Here is a 23853-nt window from a genome sequence, read left to right on the forward strand (position 1 = left end):
GCCAGCCAAAAGAGGTGGCTCTCTCGAGGGAAGGTTCTTAATTACCAAGAAAGTCCCCACACTGCCACTTCAAGTTTTGTGTGAGGCTTTGCATTTCTGACGAAAATGATGTGCTCTGTTTTGAAAAGGAAGCTCCAAGCGTTGCAAGCCTTGGCAGGTTTTCTGAGAGAGATAAGGAATAGCCAGGCCTCTGTTACTCAATCAGCTCAACAAAAACAAATATTTTAGCCAGACCTCTCAGTTCTTCGGACATAAAACATCTCCTTGCATCCTGGAAGCTTTATGAGTAGATGATAAAATCTCAGTTGAAATCCACCCACGCTGGTTATTCTCCCCCCTCAAATGTTTGAAGCTGTCTCTCCATGGTAATCCCCTGGCTTTCGCTGCTTCCCAGAACACCACCATAGCCACATCGCCAGCAGTGCAGTGGAAAATGGAGAAAGATAATGAGAAAGGTTGATTTACCATTTCTGTGATCTCTGCAATGTCCTCTCTGTGTTCCCAGCTTGGAAACATATTGGTGAAGGTCAGAGGTTCGAGACCAGCGTGAATTAGGTAAGATTTGGGAGGTTTCTTCACATTTTTTCCTATACATAAAAAGAAATCAAAATAAATATGGAATACCTTGCCACCTTCCTCTAGACTTTTGTGAATTTTCCACTTATCTGAAAAAAAGCTTTCTGTTGTAAACTTTTCAAACAAAGTGTCCAGATTACCCAGGACCATGTTTTAAGGCTCTCCTTGGCTCATAGGAACCTGTCTCAGCCTTAATAGCAGCCTGTCTTTCATGGATATTCCTTTTGTGGGCCCTAGTGATCAATTGCAGAATTCCATCCTTAGGTGTAAAGATGGTGCGGCAGAAAACCTGTGCATTCCAGAAGGTTGTTGGCCTGCAACTCCCATCACAGGATCCCCACCCCTACACTTGGGAGATCCTTCTCACTGCTTTTAGACGGGTTCTGAAAACCTTTTTATTGCACAGGGTGGTGTTTTTTTTGGTCTTTGATATATTCTGTTTTAATGAAAAGTGCATTTATTCTGGTCTTAGCAGAGTGTGAATTTCACCTGCTATATTACCACTAATCATTTATATGTGTGTGCATATGTGTTTATACACACCCACAAACTGAAATAAATCAATAAAAGCAGTTGCCTTTTATAACAAGACAGAACACCGGTTCTGTATTTCCTACTTGGAATGGCTGAGGCCTTTTCTAACCTTGCTAAGAGAGGCTTAACCATAGTCTGCTTCAGACAACTTGGTCTGAAAGCATATGATGCAGTAGGCTTGCTGGAGCTACACAGGCCTGGGTCTGCTTGTGCCCAGAATTGAGACCTCTTGCATTCTACCTTCAGGTGCTTGAGGAAGGAAAATGGATGTTACTGCCAAGACAAATGGTTTTTTCCCCAACTAAGTTCTGTTAACTAGACCTTTTGAAATTAATGGATCTCACAGTTACCCATACCCATTAATTCTAATGAGTCTAACACTGAGTACAGCCGAATGATTTTTATCCATTGCATATAGCTGCAGATAATAGCTACAAATATTCAGTGTAGATGCCTGACCTCAAGACAGCATAGGAAAAGCTATCTCCAGAAACTAGTGTCAACAATATCACTTAAACTGACTATGATGGATAGTTGGAGAAGTCCATGTATTATCACAGCCTCTCTTCTACAAATTTCCCAACACAGAAGCATCAGACCCGCATGCTGAAGCTAGAAAATGATTAGTGTAACAGTTCTCCAAGTGCCTTTTTCAAAATATGGCAGTGCTTACCTTTGTGTAAGCAGCAGCTCATACTTACAATGCAGTTTAATCTGCACATGTGCAATTAAAAGTCTTCCGCTCTTCTAACTACAACAGCGGAAGCTGCTTGAATTTGGCAGTGATGTCACAGCAACTGTTTGACAAAAACCCAGACTCTGCAAATATGCCAGTCTGGATAGAGTGCTTCCCTTTATCTCTCCCTGGCCTAGGCTCTTACAGTCTTCCTTAGGGTGTGTATCATTCTGCTAAGCGACTGTGCTGCAGAATGACAGCGGCAGTGGTGCCTCTACAAGCCCCTGCGTCAAGCCTGCTGCCATCTGCCTGACCCCATCCCTTCACCTTTTAAATCTGATCTTGGGTGTTGTTTCTTTATGATGGTATATGATGGCAAAGTTTTGGAAAAAGTTTAAACAGACAAGTTCAGCCGTCACCTAATCTGGTTTAGCTCTCATTATTAATGTATATATTATATGGTTGCCATCTGTCTGTCTCGAGCCAATGCAGTACATATGAAAATCATTTCAAATGGAACAGTACAGTATATATTCAATACATTTCTATTGTGAGATTCACACCAAACTGGAAAAGTAATCATATTGGTTTTTTTTTATAGCACTTTGAAGACAAAGCAACTTAATCACAGGCTAATATTTTTATAGACAGGAGCCTAACTGCATCAAATACATAAAGTGAACTAGATAGATGGTTAGGTACAGATGCACATGGGCTCAGGAACAGTGGAAGGAAAGCGAACTCAACAAGGCAAGACTTGTTGTTAACAAAAGGGCAATAACACACCCTGGCAGCAATAATACAAGATGTAATCTAGTCTTATATCTGCATCTGCTGAAACAAAGCATGAATTCTCAATGGCAGCTGTTAACACCAACTGGGTTTCCCCACCCCCCAGGAGAGAATCACCCATAATCCTTATTTAAACCAGGAGAGATATAGTGTCATCTTCGTTAGTGGAATCTAATCCTGCATTTCCTCATTAAGTGTCTATCAAAATACATCAGGCACAGGACATCCAGAGAGATTAAGAAGCAGAACATTTTCATTTCCTTGAACATTCTGATTCTGACTTTATAGGTCACTATATTTAAGCAGAAAAGGTTGAGGTGACTCTTAGAAACAGTTAAACGCAATTAGGTTCGCTGTAGCTATTGCAAGGTTTGCAGAAAGTCTGCTCATTAACTGCAGCAAGCTGCTTGTAAAGTAATATTTTATTAATGAATTAAAATAATTGATTTAAATAATGATTACCTAGACAAGCTTTTTTTTTTAGTGATGGGAATGCATGATCGGGCAGCTGAATTCTCCTTATAACAGATGAGAGCCATGGAAATGTTGGGGAACTTTGCCTTAGAGCAACGATAGGCAGGGGAAGGGAGAAAAACACTCCCCCAGGGGCTAACTGCCCCCACCTTCCACTTTAGGCAAGCCACACATATTCAGCCTCTAGTCGCAAATCCTTGGTGATCTGCCTTAAAAAGGAGAGTTGTGGGAGTGCAAGAATGATGCAGGGCATGTAGCACCTTCGTTCAGGAGCTATCAATGTGTACAATGCAGTAGCTACACAGGGCAGACAGCCAACAGCATCTGCTACCAGGCCAGGTAGCACTGAACAACTTGGTTCCAGGATACCTTAAAGGGCCATCTGCTCAGTCACTGAGAGGAGGGCTGCTAGTTGCCCCCTGTGCTGCATAATCCTGGCTATCTTCAACTAGGCATTTAGTGTGGAGTAAATACTCTTCTGGTGAAGATTTAGAAGGCATCTTCACTACCAATTTCCATATGTCTCTTGAAGACCTTATGCCAGCTGCTTAAATTTTTTCAAGATGAGCCTGTCATTTTAATGACTATTTTCGTTTCTCAAACAGTGTTTTATGCTTTATTGTACTAATAAATTTTGTTGTATAGCACCCTGGTATTTTATCTGAAAGGAAGTGGGGGAGTCTATAAACATTTAACGTATAAATAAATGTCATCCTGCCCTAGGATCAAACTTGGTATAATCAAGCTCCAAGAGACCCAAGTCATACTTGGGCCCCAAGCCAACGCCTGGGATACACTAGCCGGAAGTGTGCTGTGAACTCAGTGTTAGAGGAAACATGGTGCTTCAGCCAAAAACAACAAACCTGTGTCTGTCCCCCACAACCATAACATGTGTTGCAACCCACCCCGTGCCATTCTGACACGTGTTTTCCTCCTGTCCCTGCTCCACATCACTGGCTGCTGGAGAGGAGGACAGGGAAAGCCACAGCAGAATGAGAGGAATGGGGGATCTCTGCATAGGGGTCTATGCACTGCCCTCCACCCCACATCCATGCTCTTTCTGGGCTGCAACAGGGCCCTCCTCTGCCAGCAAGCATTGACTTTGGATGAGATGCACATCCCAACACAAACGCTCCTGAATCTATTACCTTTGCAGTACTGGAGGACGGTCTCCATGGCACATTTCCTGTCTGAGGCCCAGCGGATTCGAGCTGATCCGGCTATTTTATTTTCCACAGGCCACCAGCCTTGCCAGAGGTACACTTCATGGTGATTGTCAACAAGGAAGAGGGCTGCACAGGTTAAATAAAAGACAAAGGTTCTAAACACTGCACGCTTGTGTGTGTGTGTGTGTGTGTGTGTGTGTGTGAGAGAGAGAGAGAGAGAGAGAGAGAGAGAGAGAGAGAGAGAAGGTGTAGCATATCTTCAGCATGCCCATTTCATACATAATAAAAAGCCTGGTGTTGTACCAGAACCTGACACACTGGATTTGGGTCGAGTTCCTACTTCTGCAGCAAACACATTATGCCACGCTATGAGTTTTCCATATAAAAATGGCACTAAAACTGCCATCAGCATCTTGCTTTTTATGAGACAAACAAGATGAAAATGGCAAAGCACTTTGCATTCTTACAGCAGGGAGGCTACTGCTGATTATATACTACTTCTGATTTGCACCATGTGTTGCTAGAGTGCATTATCTTAGTTTTAGTGATTCAGAGTGCTAGAGTGTATTAATTTATAAGGCCTTCAGCAGCTTGGAACCAGGATGCCTCAGGGGCCATCTGGTCTCCCATGGCTTGTATGCACAGCTCATCTCCATCAGGAGTCATATGTTCAGTACTGTGGGCCCAATTTTGTCGAAATCCCAGTTGAGGTCAGACAGGCCCCCTGTTGAACCTCTAGCGCTTACCAAGGACTTTTTTGTTCCAGCAGGTTTACAACCAACATCTGGTTTTTATAGTTGTAACTCATTCTTAGTCTTACTGCACTGGGTCTTCTGTACATCACTTAAGAGATGACTGTGATTAAGCATTATATGAATTACTGAAATATAAGAATCATCACCACCCCTCTTCTGTGTTTTGGGATTTTTTTTGCAACTTTTGGGAGGAAGAACATAATCAAGTAACTGAAATCTGGCATGTTCAGGGTTAGCAGTATTCCTGAGCAAAGGCATCTTCCTAGAGCCCGAAAACTTCCTTAGGCAGCAGACAAGTGAAGCTTCAGACTGGGGTCGATATTGCCCCCTGCCACATTCACTTGCCTGGCTGGGGAGCTGTGTAGAGGTCTTCCTGGAGGAATGGCATAGAATTCACCACAGTGGGGTCTCTTGCAGGATAGATGTATTCAGTGGCTGAGAATTCTCCAGACGAACTACCAAGGATGAACAAGCGGGGCGTGAAGTTGAACTTCCCAGGATCTTTTTTGAAAAAGCAATGAAAAGACATATAATATTTCAGAAGCCGTTTTACCCGTTTTAGGGTTGTTGTTTTGTATGAGTCTTGTGACTTATTAGTTTTATCATCCGATTTATCAGCTACCCCATCAGGCCTCAAGGTGGGTTTCAACAATCTAAAATTTAATATTAAAAACTTTTTAAAATATTACAGCCGTAAGGTGGGTCCTGAAAACACATCTGAGGTGTCAAAAACCAGCGTAAAGAAGTATTACTTCAGTATATGATGGAAACTATATAATGAAGGTGCCAGATGGGGAGGGAATTCCAGAATCTAGGAGCTGCCACAGATCATGCCCTCTCCTAGATGATAGCCAGCACACCTGAACATTTCCTGGCATAGTATTGCCATGGAGTTCATGTTCACTAGAGATGATCCCACAGCTTTACACCAGGGGTGGGGAGCCTGTGGACCACAACTCCCACCAGCCCCAGCCAGCATGGCCAATGGTAAGGGAGGGGCAGAGATTTCTCATTCCTGTTTTAGACAAGCGCCTTTCTCTTGTCTGTATTTGTGAGTCCTAGGGTATCTTATCAAAGTGCCACAGGAAAACCAAGCATTCCATACCTTGCAACATGCAATCATAGGCTTTCCTGTCTCTCCTCCCTAAGGCATCCCAGAATCCCAATGGCTCTGACCCTTCGTCACATTCGTGTATCGTTACCTTGCTACTGCTGTGCAGCCCTGCTTCCAGAGGGCACCTGAAATGCAATATTAATCCATCAGAACCACTGTTAGTGTTGTGAATTTGTGCTGCAGCATTATTCTTACCAAGTCAGACATGCTCATAGACACTTTGCCAAAAAGAAGAAGAAGCGGAGAACAATGCCAGGTAACAGGCACTTGCCAAGCATCATCACCTCTTGTTTCCTCTGACTCAACTGTTCTCATAACCCGACATCCTTGGCACTGGCTGACTCAAGCATCCTGAAAGTGTTTTCTCAACTTGAGAAGAGCTCTGCTGAATCAGTCCAAAGGGGCCCCTAATTCAACCTCCTGGTTCTCTCAGAAGCCAATCAAGTGCCTCCAGGAAGCCCAGACAATAGTTTTCCCCTTGCAGCTGCCCTCCAGCAGCTGGAATTAAACACACTCTGCCTCTGAACGCAGAGGCTCAGCACAGCCATCATGGCTACTTGCCACTGACACCCATTTATCTAAAGCCACCCTAGTCAGTGGCAGCATTTTTTTAAAAAAATTAAATTTATGTGTCATGTTAAGATGTGATGTGCCACTTTCCATCTCTCTGGAATGTGCTACCGATCCATTTCACTGGATGACCCTGAGTTCTAGTACTGAGGGAAGAGGGCAAAAGCTTCACTTTAGCCACCTTCTCTATACAATGCCCAATGTGCACGTTATAAAGCCAATGTGGCTTAGTCGCTAGAGTGCTGGATTAGGAAGATCCAGGTTCAAATCCTCACTCCCCCATGAAACTCACCGGGTGAACTTGGGGTAGTCACCACTGCCCAGCCTAACCTACCTTGCAGAGGTGTTGTGAGATGAAAAAGCGAGAACCATGTATGCCACCTTGAGCTACTGGAAGGGTGGGTGGAATATGTGTGCAAAAAATGAAATAAAAGTAATAAACCTCAATTTTGCCCGCCCCCCCTTAAGTCATTTTTCGCCCATTTTCAGGGGTCTTCCACACAAACTTTGTACAGACAATGTGGATATGTATTCAAAAGGATAGTTTGGTTACTTACTGTTCTTTTATTTTATTGGCTGCTGTTCTTCCAACTTCTTTGGTGTGTGGCTGGGCTTTGCAGCCGTGCCACAAGTAAATGAGAGCTTTGTTGATATTTAGAACAAGCATTGACGTCCTGGACCTCAGGCTGCTACAGTGGCAGGCTACTTCAAGCAGGTTTCCTTCAAGGGAAAGCTCCCCTCGTACACAGTACAATCGCCAATCGCCTGCAATGGGCATGGATAACACAACTTTATTATACAACTGCTAAGGCTACTTCCAAGTTAAGCTATGCATTGGCACAGGCAAACAAAAAGCCTTGAGGTGCTTGAAGACCAAGGCTTTGGTGAGTGACAGATGTGCTGAGGCAGTGTTGTGCACACCTGCAGTCAACACCTGGAATGTGCCTGTGTTGATCTCCACTGTCAATCACTCGCAAAGTCTGAACAAACTATCAGGATCAGAAAAGATGGTCACTTAAAACACTTCACTAAAACTCAGTTTTTCTTCCAATTTATGATGGTTTTTACTTCATTTCACTCCCTCTTTATTATGAATGTTGCTGGAGGAAGCAAATACATAATGCTAAGTGATGGTTTGCTGAACCTGACTGTGGTTTGCTGGTATGTGGCAAACCCAGCCCAGCAACGTAGCCGTGATTTGTTTTCTGTCAGCAAACCATGATGTGAAATCATGATTAGTTGTTCTAACTTTGGTTGGAAGACATGCCTGAACCCAGTGGCCTTCTTTAATCATGGTTTATTTGGCCATCCCACCCCAGACCTATGCCAAGACTCAAAAGCATGAGCAGCTGGAAAAACAAAAAAAAGCTTTGGAGAAAATAAGGGCTTGTCTGCTCAGCTCTGAGTTGAGAAGCCACTGTTAAAACAAACCATGTCCAAGTGTTATGTGTGAATGTAGCCACTGTTGGCCCACACCGGTGAAACACAGTGTGGCTTGAGTTAGTATAGTGAGAAAAGAATGGATGTCAACTTTTCTATCAGTAGTCTTTCCACTTGACTCTATTTGAGGAAGAGGTGAGACAACAAGGCCCACTTCATTAGCCTGGATTTGATTCCTTCCTTCCTTCCTTTAACTACCTCAATCAACAGCCATTCCACCTGATCATTTAGAAAGATGGGACCTGATTTATTTTCCTCTCCCTGTTTCCCCCTTCTGTATCATGCCTTTTATACGTGTCTTGCAAACTATAAACTGCTTCAAATGCTTTGGCAGAAAGACAGTATATCAATGTATTAAATGTATTGTTTTTATCTTCTATGTGTGATGTGGTGCTTCGTTTCCAAAGAGAGGAGACATGGTTTATCCTGCTTGGCAAATGGCTGTCTCAGATCTGGAACCCCCATGCATAATCCCAGTTATGTGGGGCCAGCTGTGATTTCTTGGCTGTAGAGAAAGGAAACTTTGCACATGCTTAAATGTACTTGCCTTCACTTTTACTAGTTTGCTTCCCTGGCATTCAAGACAAATGCTGGTAAAATTAAATGCTACTGTGCTGCCTTAGATGAACAACAGAGTGAATTGAGGTAAAAGCATTCACACAGTTCAATTCTCCCTTCTGTCACAGCAGAAAAATTGGTATCAGGAGGCTATTTACTCTGTGTGTTTTCTTCTTCCTCTTCCCTTCTGCCCGTATGAACGATCATTCCACCTTGAAAACACTGAAGAAAACATGGCGGCTCTTTTCCTTGAAGAACTTGAACCTGAAAAGTGAACATGATCCTAGCATTACAACAGGTTAAGTTTCATTCAGGGCAATGCGAAATATTATATAATTAATTTTATAAATGGCTGGGGTCAAAAGTTATGCCAGGTGTCCTACGAACCTCCCTATGTCCTTAGGACAAAGGTGGAGAACATATGGCTCTCCACTTATTGTCGGACCACAACTCCTGCTATACATGCTGCCTGAGGCCAACAGGAGTGCAGTAACACCTGGAGGGCTTCAGGTTCCCCAACCATGCTTTTGATCATCTCACAGGACCGGAGGCATGGAAGGAGGTTACAAAAAGCAGAGCCTTTTCAATTGCATTAATTTGGCAGAATCTACTGGGAAACCTTTCTCATCCCAAACACTGCATTACCCTCTGGGCAGCCTTCCAACCAAGGACCACATGCCTGTGATGGATAGAGGCAGAGGAAAAAGCAGGCAGAGCAACTGATGTAAATTTCACGTCTGTAGAGAAGACCTCTCCATCCAGAAAAGCAACAGGGACTATCAGAAGACAAGGTTACACCAGCCAGGCAAAAACACAGTGTGAAGCAGAGCCAGCCAGGGGAGTGGCCTTAGGAGAGATCCAAGGGCCAGACAGAGAGACCTGGAGGGCTGCGTTGGGCCCTGACTCTGAGTTACCCCACCTCTGGTCTACATCGTGCTGAAAGCAAAATAACTTGACAGCCCCATGATTTGCTTACCTGAGCACCTCTCTCTTCATCCAGCTCCACGGTCATCAGTGCAGATGTCCCTTTCTCACTGACAGTAGAGTGCCTCCCTTGCCAGAAGAAGTACACACATTTCTCTTTGCCAACAACCCTGGTTTGTAGGTCCCCCTTCTGTCTGCTCCCAACTACAAAGCAAAATCAAAAGAGGCTATAACCTGAGGAGTACATGCCCAATGCAGACCTCATTTTTAGGGCTCACAAACATTAGGACGAAAGCATAGCAAAGTATTCCTGCAAAGAACTGCTGGGAAAAATTGATCTGGCAGACAAAAATACATGCAGGAAAACTGCAGATTGGCCAGCAGTTTTATACTTCTCAAAGCACCATAACAAAAAGTAAACGGCATTGCTTGGCAAAAAAGAAGACAACTGCAGTATGTGTGTGATATTTTGCAACCTCATCATGCTACCACCTTAAAATAAGTGTTCTATGCCATTTCCCATACTTTAACAGTCTTTGACAGCTATATATTTCTTGGGGGTGGGGGTGAGCGTTCAGTATTACTGAGCAGCATTGGAATTCTGTGCAGGTAAAATATGCACAGAGTGCAATTCACTTGAGTAAAACTTATTTTTAAAAAGGTAATATTCAAAGGGCTCCTCCCATAGTGCAGAGGTATGTAGAGAAAATTAAATTGTTGATACTGTATATCTGTTTTCATAAATGATACGTGGCTTCTTGTATGAATGAAGAGCTCACCCAGGAGGTGTAGCAAACAACCAATAACTATGTTTTAGCCATTCTGCTGTATAATTAAGCATCATTCAGAAATGGCGTACTAAGATTAAAAAAAACCTAGTCAAACGTAAAAGGGTGATAAACAGTTACCTCCTGAAATAAAAAAAAAAGACCATAAAAAGATACATAAAGGACATTGTTTACATCCTGCCCTCCTCCTCAACAGCAAGATCGTTTCTAGCAATTCATATACGGAAAAACAAAACTAGTTGGTTATGTGCTTGAATAGTTAAGTGCATCACGGGCAACACAGATCAACTTTACCCAATTCAAACAAAATCAATACTTCATTAGAGGATTTTTCACTAACCTGAAGTGCTCACAAGGTACTTCCATTTGACCACATACGTGTCGCCTTCATGAAACTGCCCGATGCTTTGCTTAGGGAGCCTGCTATAATCAAATTCCAATATATGCCAGACATCCACAGAGACAGTGATGATTTCAAATTGCCTCCCGTCATCTCCCTCAATGAAGCCATAGCCGCGGCCGATGTTCATCCCATCCAAGACCGTGCCAACCGTTGTCTCGGGCACAGGGACCATTCGCATGACATCGTATGGTTTAACGTCAGACCTGGTTTCCTCCTGTAACAAGACACAAAGCATATTTCCCCTTAGACAGCAATTTCAGAAAGCCCATTATGACATTATGATAACAAACGAGCCAGATGTCAAGCACTTATCACCATACTAAAGAAGCCTACAGGGGTTCATCAGCAATTCACTTTGGTTGTCAATCACAAAATTAACCTTCAGAAGACATGGAATAAAAGACTACAGGAATAGAAATAATGCTTATAATGGTGAAATCTAGCCTCACACCTGACAATCTCAGTTTCTTTTACTTCATAAGGGACCACAAGAAATGTTATAATCATCATGTCATCTTAGTACAGAGGACAAGTGCATCGCAGTGGCTATAGTGAAATCCCCAGGTACAATTGTGGGTTTCAGCCCCACATTGGACAAAAGATTCCTGCACTTCAGGGGGGTTGGACTCGATGCCCCTTGTGGTCCCTTTCTAGAATTCTGTGATTCTTTGAATTCGTTGGGTAAGCCCCTGGGCAAATCCATCTCTTAGAGCTTAGTATTTCCATTTGTAAAATGGACACAATACAATCTCTCATACAGGTTCGCTTTGTGGAACAATATAAAGTTTGTTTCATGCCCTGACTGGCAATGCATAATTAATTTACACAAATAAAACTACTATAAATAAGTATATAATTCTGACACCTTCTGAGGGGATTCGCCAGAGTTCTTCTCAGCTGGTTTCTTCAGTTCGGTCCAATCGAGAAACTTTTCTTTAAATAATATTGTCTCATTGTGTTCTGTGAGCCTGCCGAAAATAGCCCAGTCTGGACGTCCCTGTCCTTTTCTGCATTACAGAAAAGATAGATAGATCGATATAAACACAGAAAACACTCCAACGTCAATCAACGTTTCACACTATAAAATAAAAGCTGCAACAGCTTAAAAATAGTGCTGGATGTCTTGCCTAATTCAACTTTGAAAGCTCTATTTATTTTTGAGAATTACAAGAACACAAGATTGTGTAGGTAAAAACACTCTTCACAATTCGGTTGCAGGGTTGTTTAAAAATGTGAATGAGGAGCTGTAGAGCAGTGAGATACACACCCTGTTTGGATATACTGAGAAGGAAGTCTGCAATATTTATTTTTCCAAACGTGTTTCCTGTCTGGTACTGGCACAAGCATTGCATGTTCTTTAACAATAGCTGGGGTGAATGCAGAAGCCATCATTTTCCTCCCACAAACGCACAAGAATTAGCAAAAGTTAGAGGACACCCTCTAAGCCAGGCTTCCTCAACCTTGGCCCTCCAGATGTTTTTGGCCTACAAGTCCCATGATCCCTAGCTAGCAGGACCAGTGGTCAGGGATTATGGGAATTGTAGTCTCAAAACATCTGGAGGGCCGAGGTTGAGGAAGCCTACTCTAAGCTGCAAGCAATTCAGATCCTTAGCTCATGGCAACGTTTGTTATGGAGGTATCAAAAGAGGGAGCAAATTCAGCATTACGAATCGTAGGGTTGGGGTTGATACCTTGGAATAAGGGGGTTGCATTCACCAGGATCCAGAGGATTGATGTCACAGTTTGCATAGTCAAAGGTGCCATTCCACAAGTGTTTGGCCAGCTGGAATGCCACTTTTCTTTGTGCTAGCGTGACCTCCTTCCCATGCCAAACATACACTTCACTACCAAAATCAAACACCAAGACCTGAAGGAGGGGAGAGAAGGGAGTGGGGAGGAGGAGGAGAGAGAACAAACAATGAAGTCATTCATTTAGCCAAAAAAGAAGAAATGCTGAGTAAAAACTGAGCAGTGCAGCTAAACAATGCTGACAATAACACCACAAAAATAATGGTATGCATGTTTACTGGGAAGAAATGGATCAGCAGCACCCACTCATTTCCCCATAATGAGTAGTTCAGGCTTCATTTCTGAGCAATAATTGATTTGCTGCTGGGGTCTGCTACACAAATGGCTTCTTGTCTTGCCTCCCTCCACCCACCCCAATTTACAGTTTTGTATATTTACAGCTGCATAACGAAAAACTACAACATCTGCATCATTCAAGGCAAGCACTAAGGTTTGTACCTATCCCACTTGTAGCTCTGTGAAAAGTGCCTGTTTGTATGCCTTGTAAATATGTTTTATTTCCTTGGCTTAGAAGAGTGAGCCATGAATGCTACTTCCTACAATATCACCTGGTTCTCACAGTTCCTATCTTCTGACATGGGCACTCTTAGATTTAATTTGTGATTTGGGGGTCAAGGGTGCTAGTTCAGTTATCAGGAGAAGGCAGTGTGCAATCACTCAAGGGCTGGTCTGGGCCTACTTCAGAATCAGCAGAGTCCTAAGGGGGAAATATCCTAGGAAATCGTACTAAAAGGCAATGCTTGTTTGCGCCCCAAAAGGAGCGCCAGAGCTGCCACCGAACTTCAAAGCACCACTTACTATACCTCTTTTGAATTCAACAGCGTACACTTTGGCATCTTTCCCCAGTAGTCATCATCAGGAATAAGTTTATCATCCACTAGTCGGTAAATGCAATTTGTTTCTATTATTGCAGCTTCATACATTTCATCTTCTTCCGGGTTTCCAGCAGCTTGAAATGAGCAGGCAAGACAAAACGTCACGTCAGTTTAACTTGGAAGAAGCAACTCTTGGATATTCTTACCAAAAAAAAGCCAGCACTGAGATGGAGAAAACAAAAAAAAAAGAGCCTTACACTGGTAGCTTGTCTGGCCACCGAGCAGTTTCCAGAAGTCTTTGGCCGCATGAGTGTGCATATTGATTCCTTCCTCTATGGTCTGCACATAAGGAGCCCGGCAGCCAAGTTCTCGCTTTGTCTGAATTAAAGTTGCAAGTTCTGAAGCCTAAGAAATTTGAACACGATTAGCTGAATAGGCTTGTCTCAGCTGGTGGGATAATAGCTCAGTTCAGAGGAGAGAAAGAGGATGGGAGCTTTCTGCTGTTTTTATTAGACAAACGATACTGAACATAAAAACTATGTCAGATGCATATAGGCTCTCTTGTTTGCATTTCAATGAGGACTTCATCCCATTTAACCCAGAAGCCAAAGAGAACATCTTCAAAGCATTCCCTCCCCTATTTGAATACAAGCAGAATTCTTGTATTCCTTCTCCTCCACACACAGAATTATTTCATCTGCTCAGTTGTAAGGTTTAACAAGTTACAAACCATTAACACCAGCTTTGACTCCCACTGTCTCTTCTATCCCCTCAATTTCTTTGTGGTTTTTAAATGTGGTTTTATTGATTTAAATGATGCCTCTGGATTTTTGTAAGTAACATAGGAACTTGATATATTATACTGCTTACAAACCATTCTGGCATGTAAGCGGTGTATAAATTCATAAATAATAAATAATAGTAATGCTTGCTTTGTTTAAAAAAACAGGAAAACTGCAATGCAATTTTTAATATATATAAAAATCAACCCACACCATCATTTTTTGGGGCAGGGAGTGGAGGCACAAAATGACAGCAAGGAGGAGGAAGAGAACTGCCCCATCAGTTACACCCACATTTCACATGTTACAAACAGCCATTCTATATCTTGCCCACAGAAGAAACTCCCCAGGAACTAAGGGCTTTGTTATCTCAATGCTTATAAGCACCAACCTTTGCTTTCTCGATGACATTTGCAAACTCCCCTACCCACAGGAAGCAGAAATGAGGAGTAAGTAACAGGAAACAGTCGCCACTGTTAAGCGATGAAGCCCTTGGCTCGACTAATCTTGTTTGAACATGTCTTCTTCCTACATTGAAAGGGAGAAAAAAAAACCCAGACTAGTTGCATTCCTATAAATAAGTACAGTCATACCTTGGATCTCGAACGCCTTGGTACTCATACGTTTTGACTCCCGAACGCCGCAAACCTGGAAGTGAGTATTCCGATTTGCGAACGTTCTTTGGAACCCAAATGTCCGGTTGGGCTTCCGCAGATTCCAATTGGCTGCAGGAACTTCCTGCAGCCAATCAGAAGCAGTGCTTTGGTTTTCGAATGTTTTTGAAGTTGAACGGAATGTTTTGGAAGTCAAAGGTATGACTGTACTAGAGCCATCTTCCATGCTTGATTACACTGAGGGGGTTGGGGGAGGAACAAATAACTAATACTCCAAATAACTCCACAATGTTGCTTTATGCAAGAGGTAGCTTATGGAGTAGCAGAGGGTTCCTGTGCATAAAGAATACAGCAACTTGATCACCAAAAACCCAGCAGCTACAATCTGTGATACAAGGTTTGAATACCTGGGGTTATATCCAACGCTAGCCATACGCAAGGGCAGATCCATTTAAATGAATGGGCATGACTAACTTAATTGCATTCATTTCATTGAGTCTAGTCTGTGTGGAACTTAGTTGGATACAACCCTTGGGACCTTTTAGTTTAGGAAAAAAATGTGTCAGAGGTAGTATGCTTCTGAACATCATTTGCTGGAAACTGCAAGAGGGAAGAATACTGTTGAGCTCAGCTGTTTCCCATAGGGATCTGTCTGGCCACTGCAAGAATGGGCCACTGGCCGGATGCAGGTGACTCTCCTTATGTAACAGGCAACATGATAGGTTTTTTTCCAAAAACAAAACAACCAGTACCCCATCTTCACCTGTTGTGAAGGTGGAGGGAGAATTTCTGAATATTGCAACACCTTTGGAACAGGGGGTCCTTACTATTAGGTGAATTTGATGCTGAGCCAAGCTGTTCCAAGAAGAAGCCTGCCTGCCAAGTGCTTTGAACACACAGACACTACAACGATGATACTTCTTGGGCCAATTCCTAGGGTGGCTTAAGATGACCACTCATTTATCTACATTTGCCGCTGCCCTCAACCACAGTATATGGATGCTGTTCCTCCTCAGTTCCCCATATAACTTCTTAAAGTCTGCATTTCAGATAAACTTTAGAAAATAATAGCTCTTTCACATACCTTTAATCTGCAAGAGCATCAGCTGCTTATATGGCACAGCACTGTTGTTTGAGTTCTGTTCTGTTAGATTGACACTACGCAGACTAACATTGCTGAAGTTCTCCTTACTCGCTAAGCCAGCAAGTGCTACTTCTGAGAAATTTGAGTTTGCAGACACTTAAAACAGTAGAAGTAAAAAAACAACAGACAAGACAGAAAAAAGCAAGGGGAAAAGAAAAAGAAAGAAAGCCACACACACAAAACAACAAAGAAACCACATTATGTTTCGTTTCCAAATTTTATTTAGGTTTTTTCATGCATGGCTCATTTCCAGCATTTTTTGTTGTTGCTGCTGAAAGAGACAACAAAAAAACAGGTTGAGCTCAAGTTATTCACTAATCTGAAGAACCTGACATTTCCAGGAGGAAATTTTCAAGATAATGGTGAAAAATGGAAGCATTTAGGTCTTAAAATTCCTATAAAGTGGTACCTCGGTCTACAAACAGTCCTGTTAACTAACTATTCGGGCAAAGAACTCCACAAAACCGGAAGTAGGTGTTCCGGCTAACGAACTTTGCCTCGGAAGCCGAATGGTGGAAGGGCACTGGCGGCGGGAGGCCTCAGTAGGGAAAGTGCCCCTCGGTTTAAGAACGCTTTGGTTTAAGAACAGATTTCCAGAATGAATTCAGTTTGTAGACCAAGGTACCACTGTATATTTATATAGGACAAGTCTATAAGGAAAATTGCATCATCATCATTTTTTGCATAATAGTTACTTAGTCAATGAATGGGATTCAGGTGTGTTTGCAGTTCTTTTCCAGGACATATAGGCACACACCCCTGGCAATGACTGACAACCTCTTCTCCCTGCCTGCACTATTCATTTAAAATTATTGAGGCACTGCCTTTTTTAAGGTAAAGTAATCTGTAAATACTCAGACATCTAGTATATTCCCAGGTTGTTATTAGTTGCTTGTTACCCAAAGGTCTCCAAGTAACTTACAAGTATTGTAGTGGTGGTAGTAGTAGTGGTAGTAGTAGTAGTAGTAGTAATAATAATAATAATAATAATAATATAAGGGTCTCATGCCAATAAACTATGGTTCATCAGCCTGAAAAGTATCTTTATATCCACATGCTCCCATCTTGTTCCTCCCCTCTTCACATGCATCTGATTTTGGTATGGATATTGTGGATTTAAAAACATATTTATTGGCTCAAGGTCATAGTGCTCTTTCTACAGCAATACCACTACGCTTCAAAGCCAAACCATAAATTCTGAGAACACTGCATCTGTAGCACACGGAAGATGCACCTGGGATACCAAACTTACTTTTTTCAACTTTCATCCGCTTTGATTCCATAAAAGCCACATTTAGCCTTTGCTCTGTGTATTCATGAAGAATGTCCTCTCTTGCGGCTAACATCTTTAAAGGGTTCCTGGAAGCCTGGACTCTGCGCACGGGCCTCACTGCACGTTTGTGCTCTGCTACCAAAGAAGTCAACCTGAGAAAAGAAAGAGACCCATGCTATTGTTGTTGTTTAGTTGTTTAGTTGTGTCCAACTCTTCGTGACCCCATGGACCAGAGCACACCACGCACTCCTGTCTTCATACCCATGCTTTACCCAAACTTTATCCACCTTCCATGAAACGTTGGGAGCTTCCAAAACACAGCAGTGTATTGTGTACTCAATGCTGCTCATGCATGCCAGTTTTGCACAGTGTGCACAAGAATCTATCCTCATCAAAATGCTACCTCCTATTCCTATTGGTGCTTCTTGGTGGGAGACAGCCCTCTCCTGGCACCAGTGCAGAGCACATAGTACAGCACTCACCCCTCCGGACGTCCAAGCACGACATGCATCCAAAAATGCATGCACATAGTAAACAGCAGAGTCGGAGCAGAAGCTGAGACTGCAAACACGTGGCATCTGAGTTTAGTTATTTATTTACAGGATCAAAATAAAGAACAGAGCAATCATGGTGTGTCTCTCTTCTCCAACGAGAGAGAACAAGAGTCAGAACCAAGAACAAAGGGAGTGGAAGTGGTACACAGTGTCTTCCGTTCTCATGCTTCGAAAGCATAGAAGGTAAACACACAGAGCATGTGATCTAATAGTCACACACTCAGCAATGGGAGAGAATGAAAATACTGACAATTCCACCCCACCCCCCATTTAATCCAGATTTGCTATTTCTGTGTTATTCTTTTCAATATCTGATTTTCCATAGAAATGCTAAATCCTGATTAAATAGGAAAACAGGAGATGGCATTTGCTGAGGAGCGTGTGTGGGATGCCGCACAAAATGTGCATGCTTAGTAGCACCAATAAAATGCCATGCGTGCCTGTTGGAAGAAGCAGAGACATCATGCAGCCTTTTCTGAAGGCATGCAATGCAGCCTCTGCATCTAGATGTCTAAACAGCCCTTTGGCCTTTTAAAAGCGGGTGGGGTGTTTCTAATGTCCCCCCCTCCCTTGGATTTAATTTATCCATTTGGACTTTTAGTTTGTTTGAAAGTCACTTTGGGTTCCCTTGGGCAATATAAAGCGAGTAACAAATTTAATAAATAATAATAATAATAACAATAAGAAAGGACTGTTACCTGCCAGCATTTGCCTTTTCAATTCTATGGCTTCCTTAGCATTAATTACAATGGCAATGTAGAGAATGAGACTCTTAACCTCAGGGACATGGGTTCGAGAGGCGGCAGCGAGAACCGGGTGAAGAGCAGCCTCCGTGCGCCACCCCCGCCCAGTGCATGAGCGCCCACCTGGTGGTGGCGTGGGCTGGGGAGATGCACTCTGCACCTGCCCCGGGCACTGGCAAACAGCGCTACGCCCCTGATACAAAGCTGGATTCAGATCCCTAGAAGCTCAATAGATGGGGTCTTGCTCAATGAACAATCTCTTGATGCACTGCCCCTCCCAAGCTCCTTGAAAGAAAGATGAGATGTACCGTAAGTGAAATATACATTCACACAGGCTCTGTCACCACAGTCAAATGCTGCTGGTGCGTAAGTCCTAATACATTGGTCATGCAAACCATAATGATCCCAGGAGGACTAAGCTGAAATTAATATCATCACTGATACTGGATTCTTAGTCTTTAAATTGAAGAATTTTATATCCTAGCATTCCCTTTTCAAGCAATGAGGAACTGGTACTGCCTTCTCTACCACCACCACTCCTAGCTCTACAAAGGAAGAGAGAGGAAGACTAATAATAATAATAATAATAGAGTGCCTGGGGCTTTCACCGCAGGTGTGGAAGAGATGGCAGTACAAGAACTCATAGCCTCACTGTTTCCAGTAGGAGTCGTTTAGCACTGCATAAAGCAAAGGGAAGGTGCAAAGGAGAGCTCTGGCAGTGGTAGGAGCATCCCTCTCCCCAGGTGTGTGGGAAATAAAATGCTCACTTTGGTGCATCTGGATCAAATATGGCATCAAAGTCTTCATCCAGGTCCAAAGGCAAAGAGGAAGTGGGGTAATCCATGCAACGGTAAAACTTGGAAAATGTTTCTTCATCATCCAGCTTCATCACTTCCTTCACAGATTTTCCCGTGACTGTCAGCAATGTTTCTTGCATTCCACCAACTATAGAAAAAAAACACACAATATCTTTCCATTGCTTTATTTTGTTTTTAAAAACCCACCCTTAGTATTTGTGCAAGATACCAAGGGACACACAACATCCATTGCCTGCGTAAATGCAGACAAAGAAGACAACAAGGAACACTTAAATGGCTAAAGTAGCTTTATAAATGGATGAGAGAAAGTCAGGAAGGATTAGCCTAGCAATGGTACTAGTCATTATAGCTCTATGGAGCCTCCTAGTTCAGAGGGAGAAAGTCAGTGAATTCCAGCTGCTGGAGAGCAACAATGGGAGAGGGCTACTGCCTCTGTGTCCTGCTTGTGGACTTCCTGGAGGCATCTGGTTAACCACTGCGTGAAACAGAACGTCGAATGAGATCAGAGATGGGAACCTGTGTTCCTTCGGATGTTGCTGGACTCCAATTACCATCATCCCTGGCCAGTGGCCATGCTGACCAGGGTTAATGGAAGCTGGAGTCCAACATCTGGAGGGCCACAGGTTCCCCATCTGCAGACTGGATGGATGACTGACTGGCGCCACCCAACAGGAGTTCCCTTATATTCTCAAGACACAGAACAAAATAAGCAACAATAGCTTCCAACTATTGTACTCCTGGCAGTTTCTCTTGGTCATAGTAGCAATGGGAAGTCTGCTTAAGTGTGCAGAGGAACAACATCACTGCCATTTCAAATTTCTTCAAAGAAGGATCCGCCCTTTAAGAAGGGGATGAGAATTTTTTATGGACTTCAACTGGGGTAATACAAGCAGTGCTCGAAAACTGAAAAGCTTAGCTAGAACTGATAGCACAGATTACAGTGGTACCTCGCAAGACGAATGCCTCGCAAGACAAAAAACTCGCTAGACGAAAGGGTTTTTTGTTTTTTGAGCTGCTTCGCAAGATGATTTTCCCTATGGGCTTGCTTCGCAAGACAGAAACGTCTTGCAAGTTTGTTTCCTTTTTCTTAACACCGTTAATACAGTTGCGACTTGATTTCGAGGAGCAACTCATAGAACGCGGTGTGGTAGCCTTTTTTGAGGTTTTTAAAGACTTTGGTGATTTTTGAAGCTTTTCCAAAACTTTCCCGACACCGTGCTTCGCAAGACGAAAAAAATCGCAAGACGACAAAACTCGCGGAACGAATTAATTTCGTCTTGCGAGGCACCACTGTATAGTGAAGTCACGAGTGCAGTGTCAGAACGAATTATAATTGTGCCCAGTGCAAGCCATATATTGTGTGCCCCGACCCCTAAATAGCTATTTGTATAAACAATAAACAAACAATAAAAAATGTAATTTGCAGGACATTTTCTTATGAGTCATCATATTCATAATCTCTTAAAATAAATATATTGCATGACAAATAATTTTGAATGCTCATGATGCAGCGAGTTTACTGAAGCCAGGCAGGTATGGTGTCTGGATCACTGCCTGGATGGGAGACTGCCTGGGAACCCGCTGAGTGCAGCACAGAAAGAAAAAGGCAGAACAACAAACAAAGGTGGTAAGTGTGCTTTTTATACTGGGGAGCCATGGTGTTCCACCAGTGTCCTGAACTAAGCAAAGCTTTGCTAGTGGATGTTGTAGACATGTGACTCACAAGCCACTGCTGCAGTGAAGAAAATACTTAGCAGAACTACTAAATCAGCAGAAGTGAGGAAGGTGAGCTAAAACACAAAATGCCTTAAACTGTTACAGACCTTTGTTGTTCAGCCTCCCCAAGAAAGTCTCCAGTTTATCCAACTTCATGTCCGATTCTAACTGCATATCTGGCCTAGCTTCAATTTCTAAGCAAAATAAGAATGGAAACAGTTGCTGAGATTAATGAGAATCATAACTACTCTCATTAGACATCATACTCTTCTTTTTTTTTAATGACCCACCTTCCAGGGGTTTTGAGATGGGCGTTGTTGACTTCAGTCTGTTGCAGAAAGGGGATGCGGCAGGTGTTATGGCAGTAGGAGATGCTAAGCCTGTGGAAGAAGCAGATGCTCAGTTTTGCATTACATAACAGATGCTTCAGTTTTTAGCGAATTAGCATGCCTAAACATTTCACCTAGGAAGCTCTCCCCATAATCACTATTATGCAAATATAGGTTATGGTCTCCTTTGGGACCATGCATATCCATATTTTAAGCCTTCACAAAAGCCTGGGGTTAGGGCCATTTTGTGCAGGGAGATGCGGTGATGAGAAAAGATAATGGCAATTCCCAAAAGCAAGTAGGGAACTCATTGGTTAAGTATCCTAACACGATGTGATCAGATGTTGATTGCTCAGATCTTATTTACAGCATCCTGAGGTCTAGTTACAGGGTGTTCAAATTGAATATAAAGGGAAACTCAACACACAATCAGCTTCAGAATGCAAATATTTTGCCGTTTCATCATCCTACTGTGCTTTTAATATAATTGAAATGACTCTACAAATAATGTAGGGGGAAATTGAAACGAGCGGCTTCCAGAGATTATGAGGAACTGAATGTTCCTTGGCATATCTGCCTCTGCTTGCTTCTCACTTCTATCACTGAAAACATTCCCAGTTACAAAGGATGGATAAATTCACTGACCTTTTTTGACCATTCTGCCAGCCACAGTGAACTGTGTCGAGTCATTGGCTGCTCCTTTCCCTCTCGCTTTCCAAGCCTCTTCCCGAACACTTATCAATTGCTTTCTTTCTTCAATTGTCATTTGACTTTCACAGGTATCCGACATCCTCTGGTTTTCAAAGAGAAAGTGGAGATGAATTTTGAGGCACAAGAAAGAAAACAAAAAAACAAACAAACACAAAACCCTGGCCCTTTAAATGTGTTCTATCTTACAATGTCTCCATACAATTGTTTAAAAAAACGTAATTTCCATGTTATTATTAGATGGCATTTTCATGCATGAATCTTTGGCCTAAACATATTTGATTCACCGGCAGAATTCATCTTGTACAATAATTTAAGTGTTGTTTTCATAAGTAACATTGACAAGATGGCACTATGGGTAATTTTGTTGTTGTTCCTAATCTGGTTATTTTTTCAATAAGAATCCAAAATGCACATGTTCACCTCTGATATGCAGAAGGAAGCTAGTTCTTTGGATTGTTATTATTATTATTATTATTTGCTCAGTTTGACTCTAGGCAAACTTTCAGAGCATAGATCACATTCAAGCCATACATTTAAAGCCATAAGATACCACTTTGAACAATCATGGCTTCCCCCAAAGAATTCTGGGAGCTGGTCCCTTCCACCTCAAGCAACCCCAGGACTGCTTGCACGCAGCTCTTGACAGTTTCACCTAACTTCACAGGGCTATAACAGACACCAGTCTTATTTCAGGTGAATATGTGCAAGAATGAATACACAAGAAAAACAGGTAAAAGCTGGTACGTTAATTTTAGCCCTCTCGTGAGATAAACACAACCACGTTGCCATGTGCATTCACAATCTTCTGCCGAGCTGGTTTCTAGTAGTGTTTCCGTAATTGTAATGATTTGAGCACCAACTCCCTCCAGTGCCTCTCCATTTTACCCTGGTTGCAAGGTGGCATGGCATAATTCTTCTTGTAACACAAGCAAATGCCCCAGATTACAAAGTTCCTGCCAAGAAACCACCCAATATGATGTTGGTGTTTCTACAAGAGCACCAACTACAGTTTGAAGAAAGCACTACAACAAAATAGATTTGTTCTGCTTCTTTGGCCTTTGAAATCATGTTCTGACCCAACTAAGTTAACCTATGCATTTAGCAAGTACTAACTATTGAACCAAAGGGACATGGGTGGCGCTGTGGATTAAACCACAGAGCCTAGGACTTGCCGATCAGAAGGTTGGCGGTTCGAATCTCTGAGACGGGGTGAGCACCCGTTGCTCGGTCCGGTCCCTGCTCCTGCCAACCTAGCAGTTCGAAAGCACCTCAAAGTGCAAGTAGATAAATAGGTACCGCTCCGGCGGGAAGGTAAATGGTGTTTTTGTGCACTGCTCTGGTTCGCCAGAAGCAGCTTAGTCATGCTGGCCACATGACCCGGAAGCTGTACGCCAGCTCCCTCGGCCAGTAAAACGAGATGAGCGCTGCAACCTCAGAGTCAGCCACAACTGGACCTAATGGTCAGGGGTCCCTTTACCTTTAACCACTGGATTGCTCTTGGCTGCTCTGGGGATATCAGAAAGTATTTATCTCTCAAGGTATTTTGAAAGGCTAAATGGACAGATTTTCTGAACCGACTGTGAAGATCTAACCCTTATACAATATGGTGTCTTTCTTTATCATGAGGTTAGCTTCTCTAACTGGGGAATCTGTGCGCCCCCACCCCAATGTTGAAGAACAACTCTTATCAGCAGAATGGCCAATGGTCAGGGATGATACAGTCTTGGAACACCTGAAGGGTTGCAGGTTCCCCAGACTTGACCTAAGAGAAGCAA

General features: G+C 42.8%; 1 protein-coding gene and 1 long non-coding RNA gene across 16 annotated transcripts in view; one reads left to right on the forward strand and one right to left on the reverse strand.

Annotated features, from left to right (window-relative positions):
- Nucleotides 1–23853, reverse strand: part of SVIL (supervillin) — a 143991-nt gene that overhangs the window by 1984 nt on the left and 118154 nt on the right. For all 15 annotated transcript variants that reach the window (XM_080975248.1, XM_080975249.1, XM_080975260.1 and 12 more), the window contains 19 exons: nucleotides 22013–22160; nucleotides 21329–21418; nucleotides 21146–21232; nucleotides 19272–19449; nucleotides 17187–17359; nucleotides 15875–16030; nucleotides 14568–14704; nucleotides 13652–13799; nucleotides 13383–13528; nucleotides 12462–12637; nucleotides 11636–11777; nucleotides 10708–10984; nucleotides 9632–9783; nucleotides 8814–8919; nucleotides 7215–7422; nucleotides 6079–6212; nucleotides 5319–5474; nucleotides 4201–4344; nucleotides 466–587 (listed from right to left, as the gene is read on the reverse strand). In XM_080975248.1, the coding sequence (XP_080831374.1) occupies nucleotides 466–587; nucleotides 4201–4344; nucleotides 5319–5474; nucleotides 6079–6212; nucleotides 7215–7422; nucleotides 8814–8919; nucleotides 9632–9783; nucleotides 10708–10984; nucleotides 11636–11777; nucleotides 12462–12637; nucleotides 13383–13528; nucleotides 13652–13799; nucleotides 14568–14704; nucleotides 15875–16030; nucleotides 17187–17359; nucleotides 19272–19449; nucleotides 21146–21232; nucleotides 21329–21418; nucleotides 22013–22160 (2880 nt within the window). The remainder of the gene's footprint in view (nucleotides 1–465; nucleotides 588–4200; nucleotides 4345–5318; nucleotides 5475–6078; nucleotides 6213–7214; nucleotides 7423–8813; nucleotides 8920–9631; nucleotides 9784–10707; nucleotides 10985–11635; nucleotides 11778–12461; nucleotides 12638–13382; nucleotides 13529–13651; nucleotides 13800–14567; nucleotides 14705–15874; nucleotides 16031–17186; nucleotides 17360–19271; nucleotides 19450–21145; nucleotides 21233–21328; nucleotides 21419–22012; nucleotides 22161–23853) is intronic.
- Nucleotides 4281–4531, forward strand: LOC308459718. Its single transcript, XR_013978295.1, has 2 exons — nucleotides 4281–4408; nucleotides 4465–4531. It is a non-coding gene; the product is annotated as an uncharacterized lncRNA (long non-coding RNA).

This window comes from Podarcis pityusensis, assembly GCF_964106645.2.
Source record: "Podarcis pityusensis genome assembly, chromosome: 12".
In the NCBI taxonomy this organism is placed as follows: Eukaryota; Metazoa; Chordata; class Lepidosauria; order Squamata; family Lacertidae; genus Podarcis; species Podarcis pityusensis.